General features: G+C 39.1%; 1 protein-coding gene across 2 annotated transcripts in view; it reads left to right on the forward strand.

Moving 5' to 3' along the window:
- Window positions 1-290: 290 nt before the first annotated feature.
- Window positions 291-25,994, forward strand: part of reep3b (receptor accessory protein 3b) — a 41,993-nt gene continuing 16,289 nt past the window's right edge. The window contains exons 1-3 of one of the 2 annotated variants that reach the window (XM_028475947.1): window positions 291-582; window positions 14,588-14,660; window positions 23,210-23,286. In XM_028475947.1, the coding sequence (XP_028331748.1) occupies window positions 551-582; window positions 14,588-14,660; window positions 23,210-23,286 (182 nt within the window). In that variant the 5' untranslated portion in view covers window positions 291-550. Of the gene's footprint in view, window positions 583-12,195; window positions 12,334-14,587; window positions 14,661-23,209; window positions 23,287-25,994 lie in introns of those variants that run through there. The other variant, XM_028475948.1, reaches the window with a different exon arrangement.

Below are 25,994 nucleotides of genomic sequence, written 5' to 3' on the forward strand. Positions count from 1 at the left end.
GAACAAACAAACCAATAGATACATTTATCAACATATGTTGTTTATTTGCAATACATAAAACCCGTTTTTGTTATTCATTTCCACTAAGGACAGTTACCCTTTAAAACATCTGTCCATTAAATCCACTGCTCTTTTACTATTCGCTGATATTCGCCACGAATCAAAAAATGACCAATCAGGGCAAAGTTGTTCTATTTAAAATCCCACCCGTTTTGGAGGAGCAGAGTCACGTGAACTGGGCAGCCAATAGAATCAGCGCATGCTGTAAACAGAGTGCAGTAGCCAATAGGAGCAACGCTAGCGTCGAAGTTGGTGGAGGTGGTAACTGCTGGTGCCAGGATCGGGCAGAGGTTCGACCTCAGACCGAGGAAACTCACACGGGAGAGCGGCTAGTCATCTGTCTGTCAGACACTGTGTTTCTAGCAAGTTTCTGTGGCTATTTTACAGCCTAGTGATCCGTATCTGAGTGGTTTTGAGGAGTTCCTGGCCCGCTGATCGGTATCACATTAATCGCAACCGTCCTCCACCTGTGACGCACACAGGAGTCATCATGGTGTCCTGGATCATCTCGAGAGGTGTTGTGTAAGTACGCACCGCCTAAAACATTTATTCTGATATTCATTCGTCCTCATAGTGGGAAAATCAGCGCCTGGTTCACTTTAAGCGGTAAAGTAATGTTTTGGTTATGAGCTCAAGTTTCTTTCTAGCTTGTTTGGCTAACTTGTTGTGACATTATTCCTTCCGATGCCTTAAAACTCCCTACAAGGGTTTGCTTTTACAGTTTTGTTTAACTGTCCTTCAGGATGTCCTGACTGGTAATGCTTGCTGTATGTGTGAGCGTGTGTTTACTGAGTTTAGGTTAATGCTAATGCTAACGTTTCTTTGTGTGTGTGTGTGTGTGTGTGTGTGTGTGTGTGTGTGTGTGTGTGTGTGTGTGTGTGTGTGTGTCAGTCCAAAGTAAGCACAGGTCGTGTCTGTGCATGTCTGTGATAAAAAAACAAAAAAAACAAAAAAAAAAAACACATTAAAGCACAAAGAGAAATATTACAGTCAGTTTCATGCTTCGTTTTAAGTCCTATAACACGTTTCAAGGTGCACTTTAACAATGGTATTAAACTAGATTTTAACATCTTATTTTCCATTTAACACAAGAGGAAAGTTTAGTTAGTTTTTTTTCTTCTTCCTGCTTTTAATCGGTGATAATGTGGGGTTTGTGTATAAAAAGTCTTAAGAGTCAAACCTTTATCTACAGATACCACCATTTGATTTTAGTTCAAATAATTGAACTGTTTTCTTCTTCTCACGGTCATCTAATATCTTTCTCTCTCTGTCTGTCTCTTTTACTCTTGCCATCTCTGTAGCTGGATACTTTTTGGTGCAGTAGTTACATAACAGATTAAAATGGAGGATAGGAATGCTATGGAAATACCACAAGGAAAGGGTGGACCTAAAGAATACTTTTGACTTTTATCTCATGCAATAAAGCTGTTGTGAAGTAGGGGTGGGCAATATGGACCAAAACTCATCTTGATATATTTCAAAATGGCGATATACGGTATGAATCTCTATATTTCTAACTCAAAGTCTGACCAGAAAGACAATTCTGGGTTAAATTTGCTGATGAAAAATGGCACACACGCATTTATTAACGGCTGCGGCTATTGATTGATTGATTTGATTTTGTCTATTCATACGCAGTGCCCCTCATTGGCCAATTTAGGTCACGTGATGGGTGCACGACTTGACTTAAAGTTCCGTCAGTTTTATTTTAGCTCCTATTTATTTTTAGCTAACAGTTATTTTTACCCTAACCCAGGAAATACCCTAAATGTTTCATTTTTGTATATGTATTTTTAAAGGTGGAATTTGCCTTGTAAAATATGTTAAAATGAAAGAAAAAAAAAAGTCAAAAGCGGGATTCAAATCCACGTCAACGGAAGTAAGAATTCTTGAGTCAGCTGCTTACGACCACTCAGCCTTCCTGACACAGTGAAAAGACAGGCTCATTACGCTTATGTAGAAAAGGTCCGGAAAACGTACCCATAGTCCTGGGGGCTATTGATACATTTCCGTATCAATAGACACTTCCTTTATTAACAAGCAGCTGCACAATATGTGCCACTTTTGGCTTTTTTTCCTTTAAGGGACAGCACGTGTGATTGACTTCTGTAGTATGGCTTGTTTAGTGGAAGGTCTGGGTTAGAACACACTCAGTAATCCATCTAACTGCGCTTTTCATTCTGTTCTGAGGGGTAGCGAAAATGGCAACTCGTAAAATGAGCATTTTGTTAATACAAAATAAGGTATGAAATGGGCGATGTATTTTTCTATATCATCAACAGAGAAAACTTAATATATAATCAATAAAGGTCTCTGATTCTTGCCCAGGCCTATTGTGAAGCTTTATTTATCAATGCATCATTAATCATAAATAATCTGACAGTGTGTAGTTGCGTAAAAAGGCATTTTCTCCTGATTTACCAGAATGTTTTCATTCAAACCTGTACTATATGTCCACTGTAGATGCTTGAAGGTGTGACATAGTCCAATTGTTTGTATTTTGGCATGTGAACTGAAAATCAACATTCTTTTTACTTTTTACAAAATATTGTGGCAAATGCTCACATCACTATCATCATTCATCTCAAAAGTTTGTTTTTACCGCTTGCAATTGAGCCAATTTCACATGGGATGTTGAAACATTTTCTGTTTAACTATTTAATATTCTGAATCTTTCATTTGGGTTTTAACTCATTTAGCAGTTTTTAAACTATCGTAGATGAAGTGGTTTGGTTTCAGACTGGTTCTACATGAAGTGTCAAAGGTCACTTGTCATGTTGGATAAGTAAGACATCTAATCTACTGCCACATGGCAATTTAAGATTTGATTTTGATAAACTGACCTATATTTCACTAATAAATGTTTAACCATTCAGTTGTCCGTAAGTTTATAATGTGTATCATCTTTCACCAAGATTTAGTTTGACTCAGTTTATACGCGTCAACAAACTTGTCTCAGCAACTACAGATTTAATCATTTTATTAGTGTTTTCATCACAGTTTGGCTTCAAAAATAAAGAAAATGATTAAACAATGACCATGAAAAGTATTTTGATCATAAGAAATGAAATGATCCAATCTTTTTATTAATGCTTTCCTTACATACAGTAACCCAGAGCTGACCAGATTTAGCTCTCGGTTAGATCAATTGTGATGGATCTGACTTTGATCTATCAAGGATTTTCTTTCAACAGATACACAAACAAATTTATGCTTTATACCAAAAACTGATAAATTTTGCCCAAGTTGACAGTTAAAAACAAATCTGTTCTAAAAATAAGAAATGAAAAATGTGATTATGTTACAATATAAAAAATATTTTTCCTTCCATTATATTTGTGTCAAGATGGACAAAAAATGTCCTCAACTTATTGATCAAAGTCAGTTCAGGGGTCCACCACGTTCCTGGATCAGAACCAGGCTGTGCACATGTTGAACCCCTCTGTCCATGCCAAAAAAAAGGCAGCTATGAGTACGATCTTCACTCTGACACTAGAAAATCATGAAAACTATTCAATTTATTCCCTGAACCGCATGCTGTAGCGACTATAAGAGGGTGGCTGTTTTCACACTTCAGAGCTATTTCCAGGTTCTGTCAGGTGCACAGCTGTAGCACACGCACTCTCCTGTTTCAACCAATCCCCCATAATGCTTAGAGATGTCCAATATTTTAGAGAAATTGGATGAGAGCATCTCACGCTGCTCTTCACTCAGGCCATCCATTACGTCCACGAACAAAATGAGCAGTGTAATGGATAATTATGTTAGGTATTTGTGTTTAGTTGCACAATGTGCGACTAACTTATTTTCACGATTCGTACGTCGGTTGTTTTAGGGGCAAATGTGAGAAAAATGCTTGCACTGTAGAGCCCTGATACATTTAGGTAAAATTGTTATCTATGAACATTTTGTATTTCCTTATATAGGAATATCTTTACATTATTGCTCAGACCCCCTCCCCTGTAACCTTACGTGCGCCGCCCAAAAATCCTGACTACCCGTCAAGTCAACGCCTTGACGAGGCATTAACCGTAAACGATGACCAACATACTGTGGAGGCTGCCACAGGAGCAGACATGACATTATGTTTAAAGTGATCTTTACATTCCTGTCTCCCTCCAATTCCCCACTTCCGTGGAAATGGTTACCTCGCTGCTCTCTCTCCGCTTTACTGCGTGGTCTGGGTCCCTTCACCCCCGGTGTGACTCTTGACCGGAGCAGTCGACAGTCCGCTTGATACGCTTTTATTTTTTGTTTACAAGTTGCTTATGTTTATATTGAAAAATAAAGTGCATGTTTTGAAAACGTTGTTTTAATGTTTGTGTCAAACAAAAAACACATGGTTTCATGGCAATATTTTCTGGGCTATTGAACGCACCGCTGTATTGGTTGTATTTCAATAATTGAGCAATTTTACAAAGAAGTTTCACATAAAGGCTGCTCCGTGACATAGGCCGCACCCTATTGGCTGATGAGGGTGCCCTTCAAATGACTCGGCCAATCGGAACGGGCAGGTAGGCGGGCTGCTGTACTCTTGTTAACGGAGGTTTTCCGTGTATTTCCGCGTATTCTGATCAGTTTCAACAGATGAGTTTCCATCTCTACATTAAGTCTCCTAATCACTGTCCCACATCTGGATCCAGACTGATAAACCGTTCTGTCTGCCCCTGTGCACTTGATGCTGTTTATTATTAATTTCTATTAAAAACTTGGTGAAATATCTTACATTACATTATTCTACTTTTTATACGCTCTTCTCACCGTGAATGCATAGATGCACACCGTTCCCCAAACTTAAATTTATTATGGGTATTTGATTTTTGTTAAATATATACATATAAATAAAAACAAATATAGAACATATGTATGACTTCTGCTGTCACTCGCTCCCACATATGTTCCCTCCACAATAGGACGCTGTCCTGTGGACCATGATGCATTCGTCCTGAGTTATTAAACTAAAGCTATGAGAGCTTTACTTTTCCCCACATTACCCGAAGCTAGTTTCTGAACATTTATTTCACAGTGATGTTCAGTGGCTGTTACAGTTCATTCATTTCACTGTAGGGGCTGTCGGTATTATACTGCCTCCCGACAAAAAAATTCAGAGTGCACTGCCGCATTGGCCGCACCCTCAACTTTAAAGAAAAAAAATTGCGTCCTATACGCTGCAAAATCCAGTAGTTACGCAGCTGTGACGGACCACATAACGCATGCAGTGTAATTTGACACATTGACTTAAAGGGGACATATCATGGTTTTAAATCCTTCCTTTTTACATATAAATCATACAGTTGTGGTCTATATAAAGCGGAACTGCAATGCTTGGGTCTGAATTCCTCATTATTATAGCTCCACCCCTTTTCTACCCCTTTTCTGATGTGCTTCTGAGAGCAACCCGTTTTGGTGCGGTCTCTTTAAATGCAAATGAGACACTCCATACCCCGCCCCCTCTTCAGGTGACACTCGGTTCAACTCCACCCTGCTCGGCCATTTTTGTAGTTTGATAGAGATACGGCTATGTAGCGGCGCATAAACTTTTTATTCAGAGGTTATTTACAAAATGTCAACAACGGAAGACTTGTCCATCCAGCCTTACATGTTTGAGCCAGAGTCGGACCCAGCGGAGCGAGATGAAAATGAAGATGATGAACCTGCAGAACCCTAACAAGTGAGCTAACACAAGCACTGAGCTAACGCTAGTGTCAAGCTAGCGTCACAAGATGCATTTTAATACAGTCTTTTCAAAGACAAAAACGGCAAAATGAAATGACTAATGAAAACTTTAGACTTAAATTAAATCACGTAGGCCATATCATCAAGGATCTAAAATGAGCACACAGCGCTAACATATGAAGTCTGAAGACGGTGCAACTGCTAAGCAACTGCTAACAAAACAATGACGGGGACGTCTTATCACACTTTTTAGCGTTATTTACAGCTTACCGAAGTGCTCTGTTCGTCATCTCCAAAGATAGAAGGAATTGACCCCTTAATCAGACAAAGTCTTTGGCAAATCCTTCTTTATACTGGTGGAGGTTGCTGAAGCAGTCATCCATGAAGTGCTTCGCGCACACAAAAATGACCTTACCCACAAATGTGGGTACATTTCCGTGAAAAATAAAACTCAACCAGGAACATCGGAAAGGTTCTGATGCTGGGAGACGGTGTAATGAAGCGTGTGGGTTTCTACATCCAGCAACTGAACATTTTGACTTATCCTCTCGTAACTTCTGCATCCTTGAGCTTGGACTACAAAATAAAATCGAGAAATAAAAATGGTGGATTGCTCGAAGTGTTGGACCTGGAGTTGATGTACTAATTTGGCAGTTCAGCTGCAAATACTGTGATGTAATGGTTCAAAAAACATAATAGAGAATAGAAAAATCGAAACAGATTGAAAAATATGAGCAAAACAGAATATAAAGATATCTACGGAGCACCTGTACTTCTAAGCACTCTAAATATACAACAAAATGCATTTAAGGGCTAAAAAAGTGGATTTAGCATGATATGCCCCCTTTAAATGGAAACGTATCAGCTCCGTTGCTGTTACACAGCATTTACACATCCAGTGGAAATTTGGGGGCTTCATCAGCTGCACTTAATGAGCGAGTGAATGAGAGATTTAGTGAAGTGTTTCACCTTTATCATTTTCTGTTTTCTGTCTTTTAGTGCCGTTAATCCTGTATGATTTGAGTTATAGCTTTGAAAACTGAGCTAAATCAAGGTGATAAATATTGTCAGCTATTCTCTGCCTATTCCGCCCAGTGCTCGGACTACTTATATGTAAAAGCAGCCTTAGTCTGTTTAAGGAGTTGCAATACCAAAGTGTACACTCAGCCATGACAAGGTTTTATTTGTTCCACTCAGTCACTGTGCTTAGCAACAGAAATGTGGTTGTGTAATACAGAGTTTAACATAGTCACTGTTTTTTTTTCTTCTAAAAATCATTTCGTTTTTTTTTTAATTTGTTGATGTAATTTAAGGTAACAACTTGTTCATAGAGCTAAACTTTGATTATGCACAGTATGTGTGGCATCTGGTGCATTTCCTTCATTTTCTTTTTTCAAGCATTGGATTCAGTCGGAGCACAAACCCATACACCTCACTGTGCATGGGTTTGCCTTCAGGTCTCTAAATTCCACAATATTCTTGTACGAAACAAAGCCCGATTTGATGTGTTTTTTTATAATTTTTATGTGAAATTAAGTAAAGCATTTATAGCATTAACAGACAAAAAATAATGTTTGATATCAGGTATTGCTGGGCATTATATTTATATATAAACATATTTTTTTAAATTTTTTATTTCACGATCTAAATTTTTCATGAGGTCCAATACTGGTTTATAGAGGCACAAAGTTGCAGAGCAGCATAATGCTGCACCATGGAATGGTGCTTAGGATGAGACTGTATAGTTGCAATAACTAAGAAAGCATGTAAAAGTACAACTTGGTTGAAGCATTTGAATGCAGACATCTCAAATATCCCAAGTATCTTGCAAGTGGCCTGCTGTATATTAACAGTATTTTCCTGATGCCTGCAAATCATGCATAAACTCCAGGGAGTGAGGGAGAATTTAACTTTGTCGGGTTAGGTGGTAGAGAAAAAAATGGAAGTTATTAATTACTACTATTACTTTCATTATCACCATCATTGCAGCCCACTGATTCCCCTCCTCCCCCCCCACCTCTGTGCACCACGGCTCCAAACAAACCCCTCCACCAACAGCAAACACTCCCCCACAATGTCTAATACAGTGCCTGTGCTAGAGGGAGCATTAAAATGTATATTACACTTGCACCAACGTGACCAGAGAAAATGTTCTCTCTTGCAGTCTTGAGCCCTGTTGCCCTTCTTGGGGTCTGCTGAAGCTTATTCCACTTGCTGCGATCTGGGACCAGTCTATATTTGTCAGATTCTACTATAGTGAGTTATGAAATAAAATAAAATAAGACAACTTTTTCTTCACTTTTTCTCACATTTTACTCTGTGGCAATCACAGTATTTACAGAGGTGACATCGTGCTGTCATTTACTTGTTTTTATTTTATTAGATACTGAATTACTTTACATTTTCTGGCCACAACCACATTTACAAACACCTCTACTTTGTAATGAATTGAACTTTTTCTTTTCTGCCACGATCAAGCATAAAATCAGATTCCTTTATATGCAGAAAACAATCATCAGGTACTTTGCATTGAACATTTCTGCTAAAACAGGACAGGGTGAGATACAAGGTACAGAAACTTCTAGGTAGACTGTGGTTTATGAAAGGAAAAGGGTTTGGAAGTTTTGGGGGGGGGGGTTGCACATGTCTTTTTTTAGTTTTTTAGCTCTGTTGTATGCAGTATCAATCATACAGATTGTTTTATAAATGGGATCTTGGTCTTTATGTGCTAACTCAGCTTTGTGTATATTAGGATTTTGGTAGTGAGTTTTCCTGCTAATTGTTTAGATCTCTTCAGTGTTCTGCTCAGTGGTTGTTAATGTTGGAATACTGAGAGTAGTGGGAGCAGTTGGAACAATGTCTGCCAGTTATTTCCACACACACAGGAAATGTTGCTTGGAGGCTGAGACCTGTTATAGCCCCATTCGCTGGAGCAGCAGTTCTCTCAACAATTCTCTCTCTGTGTTTTCAGGGGAAAAGTCAAGTAACTAAATTCCTCATCCTGAAGTCTAAACCAGATGGTGGTAGTCAAATCTTGGAGCTCTTTCAGCTTTTCACCCCTTTATTCCCCCCTCCACTACGTGTTTTATTTAGGCTAGAACTACCGGTAGGCCTGGGTGACATGATGGCATTTGTAATATTTGTTTTATTTTTTAGGCAAAATAGAAAATGACCAATTAACCAAGGACAATATCATTCTCTGTTAAAGCTTAGTATGAGTCAAAATAGCATATATATATATACATATTTTTTTAAATGAGGTCATTTTGGAGTCATCCATATCAGTTTTCTGAACTATGTGGTGATTAACTGTCAGAGGCACAGTGGAGATATCCAGTTGTTCTCAGTATGATTCCCTCATGTTATGAGTGCTGGAAGCACCGAGCTAACGTGGGTGGAAGTAGTGCATTTATTCTGTAACAGAAACGCACTTTCCTGTAGCCTTCTCTCTCCCTCTCTTACATGCATGGAACGTTGCATAGTTCTATGTAGTTGTAATTGCCCTCAGAACTGCATTCAGAAACCCAGATCTAGCCTTACACATGCTGTCCCCAAGGAGAGAAAAAAAAGAAAAATGAGCGGCACATGTTGTTGATGTGTAGCTGGTGATAAAAGAGTCTGTTTGTATTTTTATTCATACTGGTTGCCAGATCTTTAAGCACATAAATAACCACATCTCTCTATAAAAGCAAGGAATCTCTGTCTGTCTGTGTGTCTGTCTTAGTGTGTGTTCCTCAAATATTCAGACTGACCTGAGAGTTTCAACATGGCTGCTGCTTGGTTCAGGGGTGTGCAATGTCTGATTTGTTTGGACGCCCCACCTCCTGAGTCGACGGACTCAGTGATGATGTCATCAGTACTACCTCTTCAGTGATGATGTCATCAGTTAGAACATTGGTCCTTCCTCTAGGGTGATGATGTCATCAGTCCTACATCTACATGACATCCCATCTTCATTCACAACCGCATTTGGCCAGCCATGAAAAAGCTACTTACTTACTATGTATGTATTTAGCTTTCCAATTTTATATAGCTGACCATTATTGAAAGTTGGTACCTTTGTTTAATTTTTTTCAAGTTAATGCCAATTAAATTGCATAAGGAGTCACCAATGAAACCTGCTGGATTATAAAGCTTGTTAAAGACTTTTGATCTAAATTTTGGCAGTGCTAGGAAAGTTCACTTTCTAAATGAACGACTTCCACGTCATGGCCACAAAGTTTAAAATGAACAAGTTCAATTTAGAGTTGTAATTTAAGATTTTCAACTAAGTTCTGAGCTCCAAATATGAACTACTTCATAGTTGAGTGTCTGTGTGTTTTGCCACAGGCTTTTAGGATCCCAACATTTCTCCACATTGAACTAAAGCACCTGGCGGGATTGAAATGGAATTTGATGTGAATTGTTTGCAGGTTATGAAAATTATTGCCCCTTGCAGTGATGTTGCTAGGTACACATCCTGCGTCCCTGACGCATAAAAATCTAAAAGGACGCAGTAAATCCACTATCCCTGGGACGCACTTCATTTTTCACATGAAAAACGACACATTGTGAACAACAACTTCACACAGTAACTAGCAAAAGAAACCTAGCCGTCAGCGGACCCCTTTCTGCATTAACTTAGCGCACACATGTTTAGCCGCTACAACAACAACTCGCAAGTTAACACAGATTTAATTTCAAAATGTTTCCTGGGACCGCTTATTAAGTGCACCGCCCTCCCCCCTCCGTGAGAACGTGATCAGCTTTAATCATCTTCACCTGCTCAGTGTTGGAACTGTTGTGCCTGGCTAACTAAGAATAACTCAGTCCGTGTTTTCCTTTAGTTCTTTTTAATCCAGCCTTTTGTCCATGTCTATAGGGCGACCGTGGCTCAGGTGGTAGTGGGTCGTCTTCTGATCGAGAGGTTGGGGGTTCGATCCCAGTACCTGACTATGTGTCGAAGTGTCCTTGGGCAAGACACTGAACCCTAAGTTGCTCCCAGTGGTCGACTAGCGCCTTGCATGGCAGTCCTGTCCCACTGGTGTGTGAATGTGAGAGTGATTGGGTGAATGAGCTGATATGTAAAGCGCTTTGAGACTGCTTCAGTGTGGGGATAAAGCCATATATAAAATCAAGTCCATTTACCATTTAGTCCAAGTCCATTTACATTCACAGTCAGCAAGCTACCTCAAGTACAGTTTCTGTGGGAACTTCTGGTATACAAAATAAAAGTCCGTTGGAGCCACGTTATTATAATTATACATTCTAACAACTTCAGAGCTACAACAATCAGAGCTACAGAAAATAGTTTAAGTTAACCTAATTTAAATTATTCTATGTTGATCAAAACTTAATCATTAAACATGATCAGACAATTGATCTGATCAGTTGACGGTGTCAGACATAATTTCTGCTGAATACATCAGAGTATTTGTTTGGGTATTAAATAGTGCTGTGATTTGATCCTGGTCCAACTCAACATTTTAGTCAACTTATTTAAACTGGGTGTATTTTAATGAAAATGTCAAAGTGACTGCCCTCTTTGGGTTGATACTTAGTTGTTACAATTGATGTTTGCTCTTGGCCGAGAACGACATTCTCTGACGTCATAGGACCTATGTGCATCACGAGTTAACACTGTCGGCCCCGCCCCTCCTTTCAAAGCTGGTAGACGGGACCTGTACTTCCTGTTCTTAACCGTCAGTGAGCATTGATTGGCAGCTCCTTGCACACTGTGTTCAGCTGCGGTAATGTTTGTGACTCTGTGCTTCTGTAAAGCACTGATTCTGTTTTAATCATAGGGTTCATCAAGCTATGTGTGTAAGTACAGACACAATGTGCATGCATCCCTGTCTGTCTTTGAGTGCTCGTGCATGCACTTGTTGCCGTGTGTCTGTCTTCCTGGATTGTGAGTGTCAGTTGGTTTTCCTGGGCTCGTGGCTGTTTGCCTGTGCATGCTATAGTGTCTGTAGGGTGGTGTATGCATGGGTGAGCTTCCCGTAGAGATTGTGTGTGTGTGTGTGTTTGTGTTTGTAGCACACTGCTGTGGGGCCTGGATACTGTGACTGGAAGTGTCTTACTGCTCCAGGAGCAACGCCCATAATCAAGGCATTTTTTAAATTTTCAACTGAGTGGCTGGTCAGTAATAACCTGGTGGTTTGGTAATATTTTAAGTATTTTGAATAAGAAAGTTTTATCTTAGGCTTATCAATCTTACTACCAATTACATGAATACAATATTCACACTAACACACAAAAACTGCTCTTCCTTCATAACTTTTATGAGAGGGAAAGCTACACTTTGAGCTGAAAACCGTAGAATCACATTAGTGATGGAATGACAACTCACTCATCGAAATCATGTGATGTCATATGACACATCTTATTGTAATATTCAAATGGTTGATAGTGTGTTGATCTGCACAGCGGGCGGGTTCAAATCGGCAGGGTTTTGTGCTAGTTGCCAAACCCAGTTCCTGACATTCCTGGGACCTGTGATACCGGTTCAGTTCAGAAGTGAGGATGAGGATTTTGATACAGTTGTGCCCATCAGTTCCAAAAACTGTGTTTATGATATCTTTATATTCATCTGAACTGGGTCAGGTTACACACTAGGTGAGTAATTTCAGAAATTTTAGTTGAACATTTTCTGTGCCAGTTTACACTTTTCGGTCGCGTTTACATAATTACATTGTGTTGCTTTTCCTTAATGAGATGACATTTCAAGGTATTAAATGTTCCGAAATATTGCCACACATGCTTAATGCTGTTAATGGAGTTAAACATTGTAATTAATTTTGTATTTATTCACTGCAGAAATGCGCCAAAATACACACGCACTGAGATCACATTAGATTTTTGTGCGAGATTTGACTTCCAGTCATTTGCTAGACATTAGACCTCCCAATTTATGAAGTAAATGTTTGATATTGTCCTAAATTATGTGGATGAGGGTTTTATTTATGTTATAGAGAGATTTCCATTTCAGAAGGTAAAGTCTGTCATATTACATTAGATTTTGTGTGAGAATTGACATTTCCATTCCTCTGACCATTTGTTTACAGAGGCCATTTGCATGTAAACATGTGATATTTTCCCACAAGTCATATATGTAAGGCTATATTCAGTGTCAGATAAAAATATTCTGCTTAATTTTGTTTAGAAAAAAGAATGAATTAATGAACTGGACTTTCCCTACGTGGCGGAGCATGTGGTCCCCTCCCAGAAGTCAAAGCTTGCAGAGAAATTTGAGCTGCTTGTTCTTTGGTTCTTTAAATAATTTGCTGCCAGTTGTAAAACCCCTTTACACTGCACAATACAGAGCACCGACACTGAACTTAAACTCTTCTGCTGGAAACGCATTTACAATGAGCCTCGCTGTGTGAACTGGCTTAAGTCTGTTATGGTCTGTTACCTGAATTGATGCATAATCAATCATGATGCATTGATTCATCAGTATATTCTCCATACCGCTAGGACATTTTTTAAGACGTGCTAAAATTAGCTTTTCTTGTACCGTGCAGCTATAAAGCAACTTTTGACCTAAAGCCTTTTAATTATCGACTAGATACGTTTTTCCTAAATTGTATTGCTGGCTGTTGCTCTAGCAATGTGTCTGTTGGCAGCAGAGCAGTGTAAGATGTATTGACCTGGAATGACTTGAAGCCACACAACCTCTGGCAGCTTTGCCTGTTTCTATAGCAACAGCAGTAAATGCAGTGGCTCACCTTCAGCTTCGGGAACCTGAGTCAGAGGGAGTGTTTAATTTACTCAAGACAATGTACAGTACTCACAATGCCTTCGTATTAACACGTGTGTGTTCATGCTATGAGCTATAGGTTTGGCCTTTCTGTAGGCTTGTGACTAAAAGTGGAGCATTATTAGAGTTGCACCATATAAAAGACATACCTGCATAAAGCCATGTGGCTGCAAAGTACATTTTGAAGAATGAAATAAGATTATTATGAGTAAAGTTTTTTTTTTTGTTAAGTGTAACTCCATCTACATCTGCAGAGAACACTGTGTGCTTTTGAATTAAGGGTGGAGTTTGTTTTAAAGAGAAGGCTTGGAGGAAGGGAGTGTCCTGCTCTTAACTTCCACACAGTCATGGAACTAGTCATCTATTTCTCTCCCACACTTTTTTATCTTAGTGTAAAGTTTTTGTTACGTTGGAAACAGTCTCAGTTTTATTTCTATGAGTTAAAAGTTCTTTCAAAATTTCTTCTTCAAGACCTGAATTCAATAAACGGATACCTCTGTCCTGCATGCTCAACTCCACTGATTAATCCCAAACTCTAACAAAAATATTTTTCCCCACTCTTGTGGCTTATCAGATCCTCTGCAGACAAAGATTCCAACTTTGAAGCAACTTTGAAGGATTGATTGTTTTATCGTAGATCACCAGCTACGTCACTTGATTTCTGAAAGTAAATACCATGGAATTTACTGACTGAATCACAGTTAAAGTTCACTTCACATTATTTCTGAAAGTAGGAAGTTTCTATAGTTGCCAAACAATTTGTTAACGTTCGTTTTAGAAAAAAGAGATTTTAACTGTGGCTCAGAAAGAAAAATGCGGTTGATCCTCACAATAATCTCATCAAATAAATCTGTTACATTGTTCATCATTTTGTGCTTTACCATTTCATGGATTCCAATGACATTTACAAGGTCTATGATTTCCAGACAGCCAAAAAAAGGAAATCATGGCCCAGTCCGCCTCCTTCTAAACGAACGGTACCGGAGAATGTTCAGGCAGTTCTGATCCTGTATTATTTTTAATTTCAGAGAACCTTTTGGAAGACTGATGCGATGATTTTCAATTTTAAAAATGTTAGAAATGTAAAGGTTTTGTATTCTTTCCCTGCAGGCTGGTGTTTGGGACTCTCTACCCGGCATACTACTCTTATAAAGCTGTCAAGACCAAAAATGTCAAGGAATATGTAAGTAGAACAACTAAAATGCAAACTTGTCTTGTTATGGTTTAACCAAATTACACAACCATATAGTTAAAAAGTACGAGAACTGATTAATCAGTACTAACATGTCAAAGAGCATCAACTTTTTTGTTAATATGTAAAACATGTTCTACTCGCTTTCAGTGGATACTTAATGATGAGGCTGAACAAGGAAAAAAAAAAGGTGCCAACTGTGGTGGATGGTTCCTGGATTTGTGAACAATGTGTCTTTGGTAGATCAGTTTATAGTGATACTAGTTATTGGTAGTTCAGTTTATAGTGCGACTAGTTATTGGTAGATCAGGTTATAGTGCTAGTTATTGGTAGATCAGTTTATAGTGCTACTAGTTATTGGTAGATCAGTTTGTAGTGCTAGTTATTGGTAGATCGGGATATAGTGCTAGTTATTGGTTGATCAGGTTATAGTGCTAGTTATTGGTAGATCAGGTTATAGTGCTAGTTTTTGATAGATCAGGTTATAGTGCTAGTTATTGATAGATCAGGTTATAGTGCTAGTTATTGGTAGATCAGGTTATAGTGCTAATTCTTTACTTAAAAGCTGAACATTCATAGTGAAGAATCTGCTTCTATTTCAATGCATAAAATAATAAGGAGATATGACAGATTTTTCCTTGATGAGCAGCAGTTTGCACTTAGCATTTCTCTGACACTGCTCAGAAGGAATGCCAAGGAGCCAGAACAGTGAACACTAATTTCAGCATCTGAACATGCAACTGGTTATTGTTAAAAACAAAATTAAAATAGAGATAAGTTGTCTGGTGGTTTTTCTTGTAAAGCTCAAACCAGCCCATGGCTGCTTTTCTGTGACTTTTAGTGTAACACACCCTGCTAGAGATGACCAAGTTCATGACGGCTTTGGCTCTGAAAGTTTCTTCCAGAAGGGAAGCCCCTCCTTGTTCTTGGTGTGTGTTTTATGTCTGAGGTATCCGTGTTTGCGTGACAAGCTTGTCTCTCGGTGTCCTGTCCTTTTACACATCTACAGTATGTATCTGTGATGCTTCCCAGTCACCCAGGTCACGTTGGACTCTGAGAGCTTAGCTGAGGAGTATGGAATCAGAACAGTATCATAATGAATGAACTCTTGCAGGGTTATTCACAAATGCACGCGATCTGTTTCACAAATGCACACGATCTGTTTCACAAATATATATTTGTTTTGCAGTTGTATTTCAGATTCACAAATGCACGCGATCTGTTTCACAAATGCACACGATTTGTTTCACAAATATTATTTTGAGGCACACTTGTAATATAAATCCACAGATAATGCAAATTGCTGAATGTGCATTTACAAACCGCTTCTGTGCTGTGAAACCTCTGTGTATTTGTGAGAGAAATCTCTGCGGTGAATTTTGAGACTTGCCCTGACGCCGCAGGTCAACGAACATCACCATTGGCTGATAAAACTGATTGACAGATTCATCAGCCAATCAGGTGTGTTTGCTTTCAGCCTATCATATGGCTTCTTACAATTGCAGAGCTCTGATATTTGCTCATGCGCAGTGTTCAAACAAGACGAAGACGCGCTACAATGGCAGACAGAAGAGACAGCATTGAGAGCCCGAGCCATCCTCAATCTGTAATTCTGCGTTTACACCAAATGCGTTTTCTGCGGGACCGTTCGAGTCTGTCGCACGAAACCTTCCGCAGGATTTCCAGGATCAAAAAATGTTTCCCTATTTGCTTCATATTCGTGTCTGAAGCGAAGCTCCGCCCACAAGATTCCCAAAAAGGCGACAACCAGGCTCTGTTTGTTTCCACTATCAACTATGGAGGACCCCCGTCAATTCACTGCTCCTTACCCTCGGAAGGGGAAGAAACGTCGGCTTTCCTGGCTTCACCAGGTTAACCAGCGCCACATCCAACTCGGTGAGCTTCACTGCCTGCTTCAGGAGCTACGCCTGGATGATGATTGCTTCCAGCGCTACCTGTGAATGAGCAGCGCCCGATTCGACGACCTGCTGGGTTGGATTGGCCCACGGATGTCCCGGCAGGATACCAACTACCGGAGCTCCGTCTCTGCAGCCGAACGACTGTCTGTCTGTCTCCGGTAAGTTTCATAAGCAACCGAAGATGCCATGATTCATCAGACACATCTCTTAAATACACATTAAGATAGATAGATACTATATTAATCCCAAGGGAATTTAAAAGCAGAATTATTAAAATCATTGTTTTCTGGAGATACCTATTCTGGGAGATGAGGCCTGCTTTATTATAGTCTTTATCATAAATATATTACAATTAAAATAAAAGTTAATCATTATAATAAATGATTTACTATTGTTATTTTTTGTCCTCTGGAGACCTATTCTGGAAGATGAGGCTTGTTTCATTAATAATATTTATTGTTTTTAACTCATATTATTAATAATTCATAAATCATTAGTTATTTACTACTGTTAATTATTGTCATCTGGCAACACATTCTGGGAGATAAGGTCTGTTCTCGCTCTAATCTCTCCCCCTTTTATGCACACGTACACACACCCACATTATATATCTGATTATCAATTGATCTGAGCTTTTTTATGTTGTTCACTGTGCAGATACCTGGCCACAGGTGACTCCTTCAGGACCACAGCTAACAGCTATGGATGAGAGGTCTTCACATTGTACTTCTCTGCAGGAGCCGTTCCATGGCTAGACATATTGCACCAGCACACCCAAAATGACTATTTTAAGAGCCAACCACCTACTTCTATAGAGCAAACTTCCTATTGTATTAATATGTGTATAATAAATATGGAAGAATGGGGGGAGAAACGTCTGTCAGCTTCATTTTTAACCAGAAAGAAATAATCCAAGAAACCTCACCTCTGAAATTAATTTAAGGCATTAAAGGTCTCCCAGAGACTCAATATGAGGTAACTATATATTCTTGTATGAACAAAATATATAACCTTGATGTGGTGTACACATAGCTGTTAATACGCATTGATAGAAATTCAAAAGAAAGCAAAAGTACACTTCAAAATGTGTTTTTAATCAACAATTCTGAAAGAACACCATGTACATTAACATTATAATACCTCAATTTTAAACAAACTATTTACTTCAATATTATAATACTTACATAATAAACAAACTAGTATAAACAATTATTCAAAATGTGGTTCCTGCCATGCAAAGAGTGCCGCCCACCCCAGCCCATCCAAAAACCTAATTAAAATCCTCCAAATTTAGTGTTACCGGATGATAATCAAGAAGTTTATAACTTTGAAATTTAACGTTCCCTAAATTCTGGTGGCACTTTTTGCAGGGTAGGAAGCAGGTCCCTCAAAAACATCTCATCCTCAGTCAGAGCTGGTGGTGAGGAGGAGGTCTCCTGAAGGTCTGTAGGATAAGCTGCTCCACCTCTCTTGGAGAGCCTTGGCTGGCCCTCTTCTTTGCTCTTTTTTCGTAAAAAAAAAAAACCAAACAAACATATATATAATCAAGTCACTGTTACTTAAATAAAATCATAGATATATTTTAATTAAACATTAAATTAGGTCATGATCAACATTGTCATCACTGATATACCAAGCATTTATAGATACATTTTATTTATAACAGAATGCAAAACAACTTCTGTCATGTTCATATCAGATGGTTTGGCTGCACTTGTTTCTGCAGGAGATGCTGCTGCAGCACCATCACCATCTTCTGCTCCCTGAACACTATCTCTTCCCCCTCCCTGTCCTTCTCCATCACTCATTTGATTGTTTACCTCTGAGTGACAGCAAACACAATATATGAAACACATTACTATACATTTTAAATCATTATACTAGATTTAGAACCCCCACTAGAAGAAGTGGTACATAAAGGCCTGAATATTAACCTGGTATATATTTCTATATGTCTGCACTGATAAACAAACCTCCAGTCTCTGATGGTTGACCATACTTTGCGGTCCTGTCTTCCTCAACCCTCTACCCCATGTTGCTGCTTGTCTCTCGCGGTGAAACAAAGGGGTCGATGAAGGACATGACCACAGGGTATTTCCACCGTTTGGATGTTCCTGCAGCTGACCCACTACGCTTCTCCTGACTTTTTTTTCCTCTCATAAACCATCAGTGAAAAAAGCTGGTGTTAGCGGCTAATGCTATCATTAGCTAATGCTATCCTCGCTCACTGCCAACTTTCAAAGATGAAAACTACAGAGAGAACATTTACCTGCTGCTCCACCTCCTCGCTGATTCTCCTCCACACCAAATCCTTCCTGGTCCTGGTCCCTGTTAAAATAACAAGCCGTGTCATACAGCTCCCGGTGGTCACACACCCCTACAATTAGCTTCTCCTTCGCGTGTGCTGCAAAAAACGCGTTTGGTGTAAAGCATATTACAGATTGGGGATGACTCGGGCTCTCAATGCTGTCTCTTCTGTCCGCCATTGTAGCGCGTCTTTGTCTTGTTTGAACACTGCGCATGAGCAAATATCAGAGCTCTGCAATTGTAAGAAGCCATATGATAGGCTGAAAGCAAACACACCTGATTGGCTGATGAATCTGTCAATCAGTTTTATCAGCCAATGGTGACGTTCGTTGACCCGCGGCGTCAGGGCAGTCTCAAAATTCACCGCAGAGATTTCTCTCACAAATACACAGAGGTTTCACAGCACAGAAGCGGTTTGTAAATGCACATTCAGCAATTTGCATTATCTGTGGATTTATATTACAAGTGTGCCTCAAAATAATATTTGTGAAACAGATCGTGTGCATTTGTGAATCTGAAATACAACTGCAAAACAAATATATATTTGTGAAACAGAGTGTGTGCATTTGTGAAACAGATCGCGTGCATTTATGAAAAACCGTGCAAGAGTTCATTCATTATGATACTGTTCTGATTCCATAGAGGAGACTAGATTTGGAGTTCAGCTTAAAGATGTTCTTCTGTTCTAAAATAGCCGACCTAATCAGAATCAGAGGTTTTATTGCCATGTTTGCATGCAAACTGTTTTTGCATTGGCAATGCCGACTATCCACTTTCTGTGGATGCACTAAAGAGTTGGGAGGCAGGGTTCTTGTTCTGATTAAAGGCAGTTTGGTTCCAGCTGATGTTGGTGGTGCAGACAGCATGACAGAACCTGTTGGAGCGGGTTCTCAGCAGATCTATCTAGGGATGTAAATCTTTGGGTGTCTCACGATTCGATTCCGATTCTTTGGGTCACAATTCTCGAGTCAACCAATTCTCGATTCAACCAATTCTCAATTCAAAAATTGATACAATGCATTGTGTGTTAAGGCAAATTATGACATCAAAACAATACAGTTTGTATAAGATCATTTTTAAATCAACTGCAATGCTGTAATTACACAAAGGCAAAATTAAGACAAGAGGTAACATTTATTCATGCTAAACAAATAAGTTTAGGTCGATGGGGGGGTCGATGTTTCCTGGTGAGATTGTGTCATAGACCAGAGGTTCTCAACTGATTTCAACCTGGGACCCACATTTTGCCACGGACATTACATCGCGACCCCCACCCCTAGATCTACAGTATCTATGAATGTGTTTGAACGTGTGTCCCTCTTCCTTGTTCTCCAATTACACTCCAATTAGTTGGTGCAGGGGTTAGCACGTCTGCCTCACAGCAAGAAGGTATACAGTTGGCATGTTCTCCCCGCGCTTGCATGTTTTTTTTTTTCTGGGTACTCAGGTTTCCTCCCACCATCCAAAAAAACATGTTAGATTGAGCATGAACCCCCTCAAAAAATGAAATGGCACAACTCAATTGGTCATCCTTAAAAGAATAATAAATCATATATTTCTTTCCAAATAAAATCTGCACAAACATGTTCCTAAAACAGCTCAAGAGCCTGATTAGTTTTGTTGTTGTTGTTTTTTTTTTTTTTTTTTTTTTTTTTTTTTTTTTTTTTTTTTTTTGTTGTTGTTTTTAACTGAAGCGCTTGTTAGAGCCGATGTGCAATGAAAAAAATGTGATAAAACCCAAAATATTAAAACTGGTCAATAATGTAAGAAAAAACCATAACGTGAAAACCTTTTGCCTTTTATGTGAACAAACTTTACCAAAGTTATCAAAAATGTCATATATATGTGTATGATACTACTCTCTACATTGTAGCAATAAGCCTTTTAATCCATAAGTCATTGACTCACTCTATGATGTGATTAAATGATTAGGGGAAATTATATCTTCCTGCCCCAAAACTTTTTATGTTTTGGGATAAGCATTTTGTTACATTATTGACCAGTTGTAACATTTTGGGATTTATTTGTCACATATCTGGTCATTGTTACATTATTGTTGTTACATATGGGGCTCTAACAGGGTTGTATACATATTTTTTGATATAGGAAATGCACTAATTAATGCAAAAGTATAAATAATAAATATAGGTGGGTGAATAAATCACTTTGTGTAGGATCTTAGTACAAGTAAACCAGTATAATAAGTGCATTGAAAATGGCACAAAAAACTATTGACAATAGATAATATAAAGTCTCATCTATCTCTGCCTTTCGCTTTCTCGCCCGCACACATGCACACAGTCATTCTATTAGCTTGAGTCACTGTGTGCTTTGCTCTGGTAAATACTAAATACTAAATACCTCAGCCGGTCATGTGACTGCCTGCCTCAGCCTGCTGCTGGTTTCCATGCTTTTATGTGGAAATCCCGGCAGAAGAACCAGAATGCCCTAAAACACAAAGAGAAAGAATGTTGTTTTTTCTCCTCTTCATTCTGTGCACTGCAGGAAAGAGTTTGTTGGACAAATAACTGCAATTAATTCTTCAATATTTTACTATGAAACTTGGTAAAAAAAAAAAAGATAATTTCTTTGTTCAGACCTCAATTATTACCTAAAACTAAATGGACCTTAACTGTCCATCGTTAAGGACTTTTCTCACAGAAATTTGTTCACTTTATTAAACAAAATATTTCCGTGATTGTTGAATTTTACATTTGGGAGATACACGTTCATCAAAATAAATGTTTTCCAATAGCGATGCACTGAAAATTCAGCCACCAAAAGTTTTTGGCCTAAAATGACCCAAAAGTTCATTTTAATTACCTGATTAAGGTCATATTAGACATTTTATTTTGTTTTTTAATTTTATATTGTGTATTGTTGAAATGTACAATATATCTTAGAAGCATTTATGCAATTGTATTTCTTTAATTTCAGTGACGTTTGTACAAACAGCCATAAATGCAATGGTCCTAATAATTAGCATAATCATTTCTTTCTCTGTTCTGGTTTTCAGCATTGATTTTGACCAAGAACTTTTATTTCTTTTTTTCGAAAATGGTGTTGCTTTTGAAACTTTTTTTCGTACACAGTTTTGCACAGTTAATATTCACACAGTACAGAAGCATAAAAAAATCTCAAACTCTGTTGTTTCTCCTGATGACAGTGAAACATAGTCACAGAATAGTTCTACACTAATCTCAAATTGTAGGTTTTTTGGATCTGTATGCACTCCTTTAACTGACTAACTCTGAGTATGTGGAACTTCTTTTCTTTCCCCGGTCTTCCCCTGTCCTTTTCTTCATCCTGCCCTCTGTCCTGTCTATTCCCTTGATAGTTGTTGTGTTCCTAGTGTTCCATTTAAATGTGAAGTTACTGTTTTTTGTGATCCCTCTGTTCCTTGTCCTGTTGTATATTGTTTTGTGATTCGCCTTGTCTTATTGTTGTGACATTTTTCACATCAGCCTGTCTAGGGACAGGCTGTCATATCTGACATATTTACATGTGTAATATGTGCGGTCAAAATTTAGATAAACAGATAATAAATTCATTCTATTATCAGTTCTTTATGGACGACAAAAACAACAAAAAAACAAAGAAGCAAATGACACGCACAACAATAGGAGGTGCTGAAATGAATATCAATGGAAACTGATGACGAGGTGGGTATTCAATATTAGTCATCTGGTTAGGGCTCAGTCATGGATGCTGAGGAATGTCTCGAGGCTTTTTTTTTTAGCTATTTTGAGGCAAGAAATCTTCTGTTTCAGCATTAATCAAGAATCACATTACACTGGTTCTAAATACTCTAATATTGTCAAAGTTGAGAACGTGTGGCACAATATTTAGAAAAAAATATTCCTTAAATTAACCCAAACGGATTCCCTCAAAAAAATCAATCAGAAGTTTATTGTAAATCGAATCTAGAATCGTGAATCAAATTGAATCGATTTGGGAAATTTGAATCGATACCCAACCGTAGTTTAAATCCACCTTTAAATGATCCTGGCCGTGTTTTTTCTCTCTGACTTCTTCTAGTTTTCATTCATTAGTTGTGGAAGTTGTCTACTCTCTTTCATCCACACTTGCTTTTGCTTTTCTTTTGCTATCTCTTATCAAAAGTGAAATTCCAATATGTAAGCTAAGCTGTTGCCATATTGAAGGCTGTTAAAAGCTGCATGTACGAGCAGAATGAACCTCATGGTAATGTTACTTCTGATCTACTTACTAGAGAAGAGAGGCTTTTTTGTACTTAAGGTTTATTGGCTAAAAGAGCTCAGATGTTTTAAAGACCTGGCGTTTGTGTGTTTCTAGGTGCGATGGATGATGTACTGGATAGTTTTTGCCCTCTACACTTTTGTGGAAACTATTACAGACCTAACGTTGGCATGGTAAGTCCAGTTACTTTGTTTACTGCTGAAACTCATTGGTGACTTTAATGTGCCTTTGGCCACCTATTAGTTGTAATAAAGGGAATTATTTAACATTGATGGGTATTTCAACCTTTTATGCATGTAAACAAATGGCACGAGAACAAACAAGCCTAAAAAAATGGCTGATCTGTTTAATAGAAGTCCAGACAGGTTGTACGCCATCTTAAATGTTCAAGGAGGTTAAATTGTAAAACATTTAGCCTAGTGCAGGGGTCACCAACCTTTCTGAAACTGTGAGCTACTTCATAGGTACTGTGTAGTCCGAAGGGATACCAGTTTGAAAAGCACTTCTTAGATACTGCAGTTTCACTTTAATTAGAGGGTAAGAAGCAGTAGCTAAACTTAAAAAGGTAGGAAATGGTTAAGTTTCAACATGAAACACTTTATTTCTCCTTATGAATGCAAGAGTTTCATTTTCAACACATTTCATAGAAAATGATCATCTTCCTATTTTACTAGCTAGTAACAACGACTTTTAACGAATCTTATAACATGTAACATTTGTAAAATATAACAATTAAAGGTCCCATATCATGCTATTTTTCACCCATCTCCATTTGTTCTAGAACCCCAAAAACATAGTATTTGAGGTTTATTTTCCCAAACTCGCCTGTTTTCCAGTGTTTTAGCCTCTGAAAAGTGACTTTCTGAGCAACTCTACACAAACAGGCTGATTTGTGTCCTACTTATGCATATTCATTAATGGGTGTGTCTATAGATGGGACACTGACTTTCTCCTCCTCGTACGGTGACGTAGGGCCAGAGGACGACCCGCCCTCCTTCCACCCACTCCATAGCCGAGTTCATGCTGCTTTATAAACACGAGACAGAGTGTGGGGGCGTGGTGTTCGCCGGTACATTGATTGTAAAAAATACATACATAGCATTGCGCGAAGGATGCTGACACGCTCCCTTTTGGGGGTGTGTCTGTTTACATGTCAATCACGGCAGAGAGCTTCCTGGAGGCGTGGCTTCTCCAGATCAGTGCCGTGTCAAATTCGTCATCAAAGTGGAAACACGTCATCAAATTGGAGCGAGGTGTTTGGGCTCGCCCTGCAGCAAGAAAGGAGAAAATCACCCTCTAACGATTGAGGGAATCAATGAAAAGAAAGACTTTGGGCATGTGTATGAAGCCCAAATAGCACTTTTATGATGTTTAAAGCACAGAAAAGTCTATTTAGCTTAACATGGGCCCTTTAAGGCATATTTTACAAAAATCCACCTAGCCTTTAAAAAAAATAATAATAATATATATATATTCCTGAAGGATCCCTCAAAGGGTACAGTCCCATCCAACTATCGGCCAATAACCTGCCTCCACAACGTGGAAGCTCATGTCTGGCATCATAGCAGCTAAGATAAGCGGGCATATGGATCAATAAATGAGCACAGCTCAGAAGGGAATCAGTAAAAATACCAGAGGTGCCAAACACCAGCTCCTAGTTGACAGAATAGTCGCTAGAGACTGCAGAACCCGAAACACTAACCTGAGCACTGCCTGGATTGATCACAAGAAAGCCTACGACTCAATGCCACATATTTGGATCATTGAATGCTTGGAACTTTACAACATAAACAGGACTCTAAGAGCCTTCATTGCAAACTCGATGAGGTTGTGGAAAACCACCCTTGAGGCCAATGGGAAACCACTTGCACAAGTTTCCATCAAATGTGGCATAGACCAAGGAGACGCCCTGTCCCCACTGCTGTTCTGCATAGGCCTGAACCCTCTCAGCCAAATAATCAACAAGACTGGCTATGGATACTGACTCAGGAACAGGGCCACCATCAGTCACCTCCTCTACATGGATGACATCAAGCTGTACGCTAAGATTGAGCGAGACATAGAATCATTGATTCCTACCACCCAGATCTACAGCGCAGACATTGGGATGTCATTCAGACTAGAGAAGTGTGGTTTGATGGTGACTAAGAGAGGGAAGGTAGTCCACACAGAAGGGGTCTCACTCCCAGAAGGAACAATAGCAGACATTGAGGACAGTTACAAGTACCTCGGAATCCCACAAGCAAATGGCAACCTCGAAGAGGTGACAAGGAAACCGGCTACGGCAAATACCTCTGAGTAAGGCATGTCCTAAGAAGCCAGCTCAATGGCAAGAACAAGTCCCGGGCAATAAACAGCTATGCCCTGCCAGTAATCAGATACCCTGCAGGAATTATAAACTGGCCAATGGATGAGATACAGACCACAGATGTTAAGACACGAAAGCTTCTAACCATGCACGGAGGGTTCCACCCCAAATCCAGCACCCTGAGACTGTACGCTAGCCATAAAGAAGGAGGCCGAGGACTTGTGAGCGTGAGAGTTACTATCCAGGATGAAACATCCAAGATCCATAAGTACATCATGGACAAGGCTCCAACAGATGACGTGCTCAGTGAATGTCTCAGACAACGGGGAACAGAAGATGAGGTGCTGGAGGTTTCGTCATGGGAGGACAAGCCCTTACATGGGATGTACCACCGAAACATAACTGAAGTGGCGGATATCAGGAAATCGTACCAATGGCTAGACAGAGCTGAACTGAATGACAGCACAGAGGCACTCATCGTGGCTGCACAGGAGCAGGCCTTGAGCACCCGAGCAATAGAGGCCCAGATTTACCACACCAGACAAAACCCCAGGTGTAGATTGTGCAAAGAGG

This window comes from Gouania willdenowi, chromosome 19 (genome assembly GCF_900634775.1).
Source record: "Gouania willdenowi chromosome 19, fGouWil2.1, whole genome shotgun sequence".
NCBI lineage: Eukaryota > Metazoa > Chordata > Actinopteri > Blenniiformes > Gobiesocidae > Gouania > Gouania willdenowi.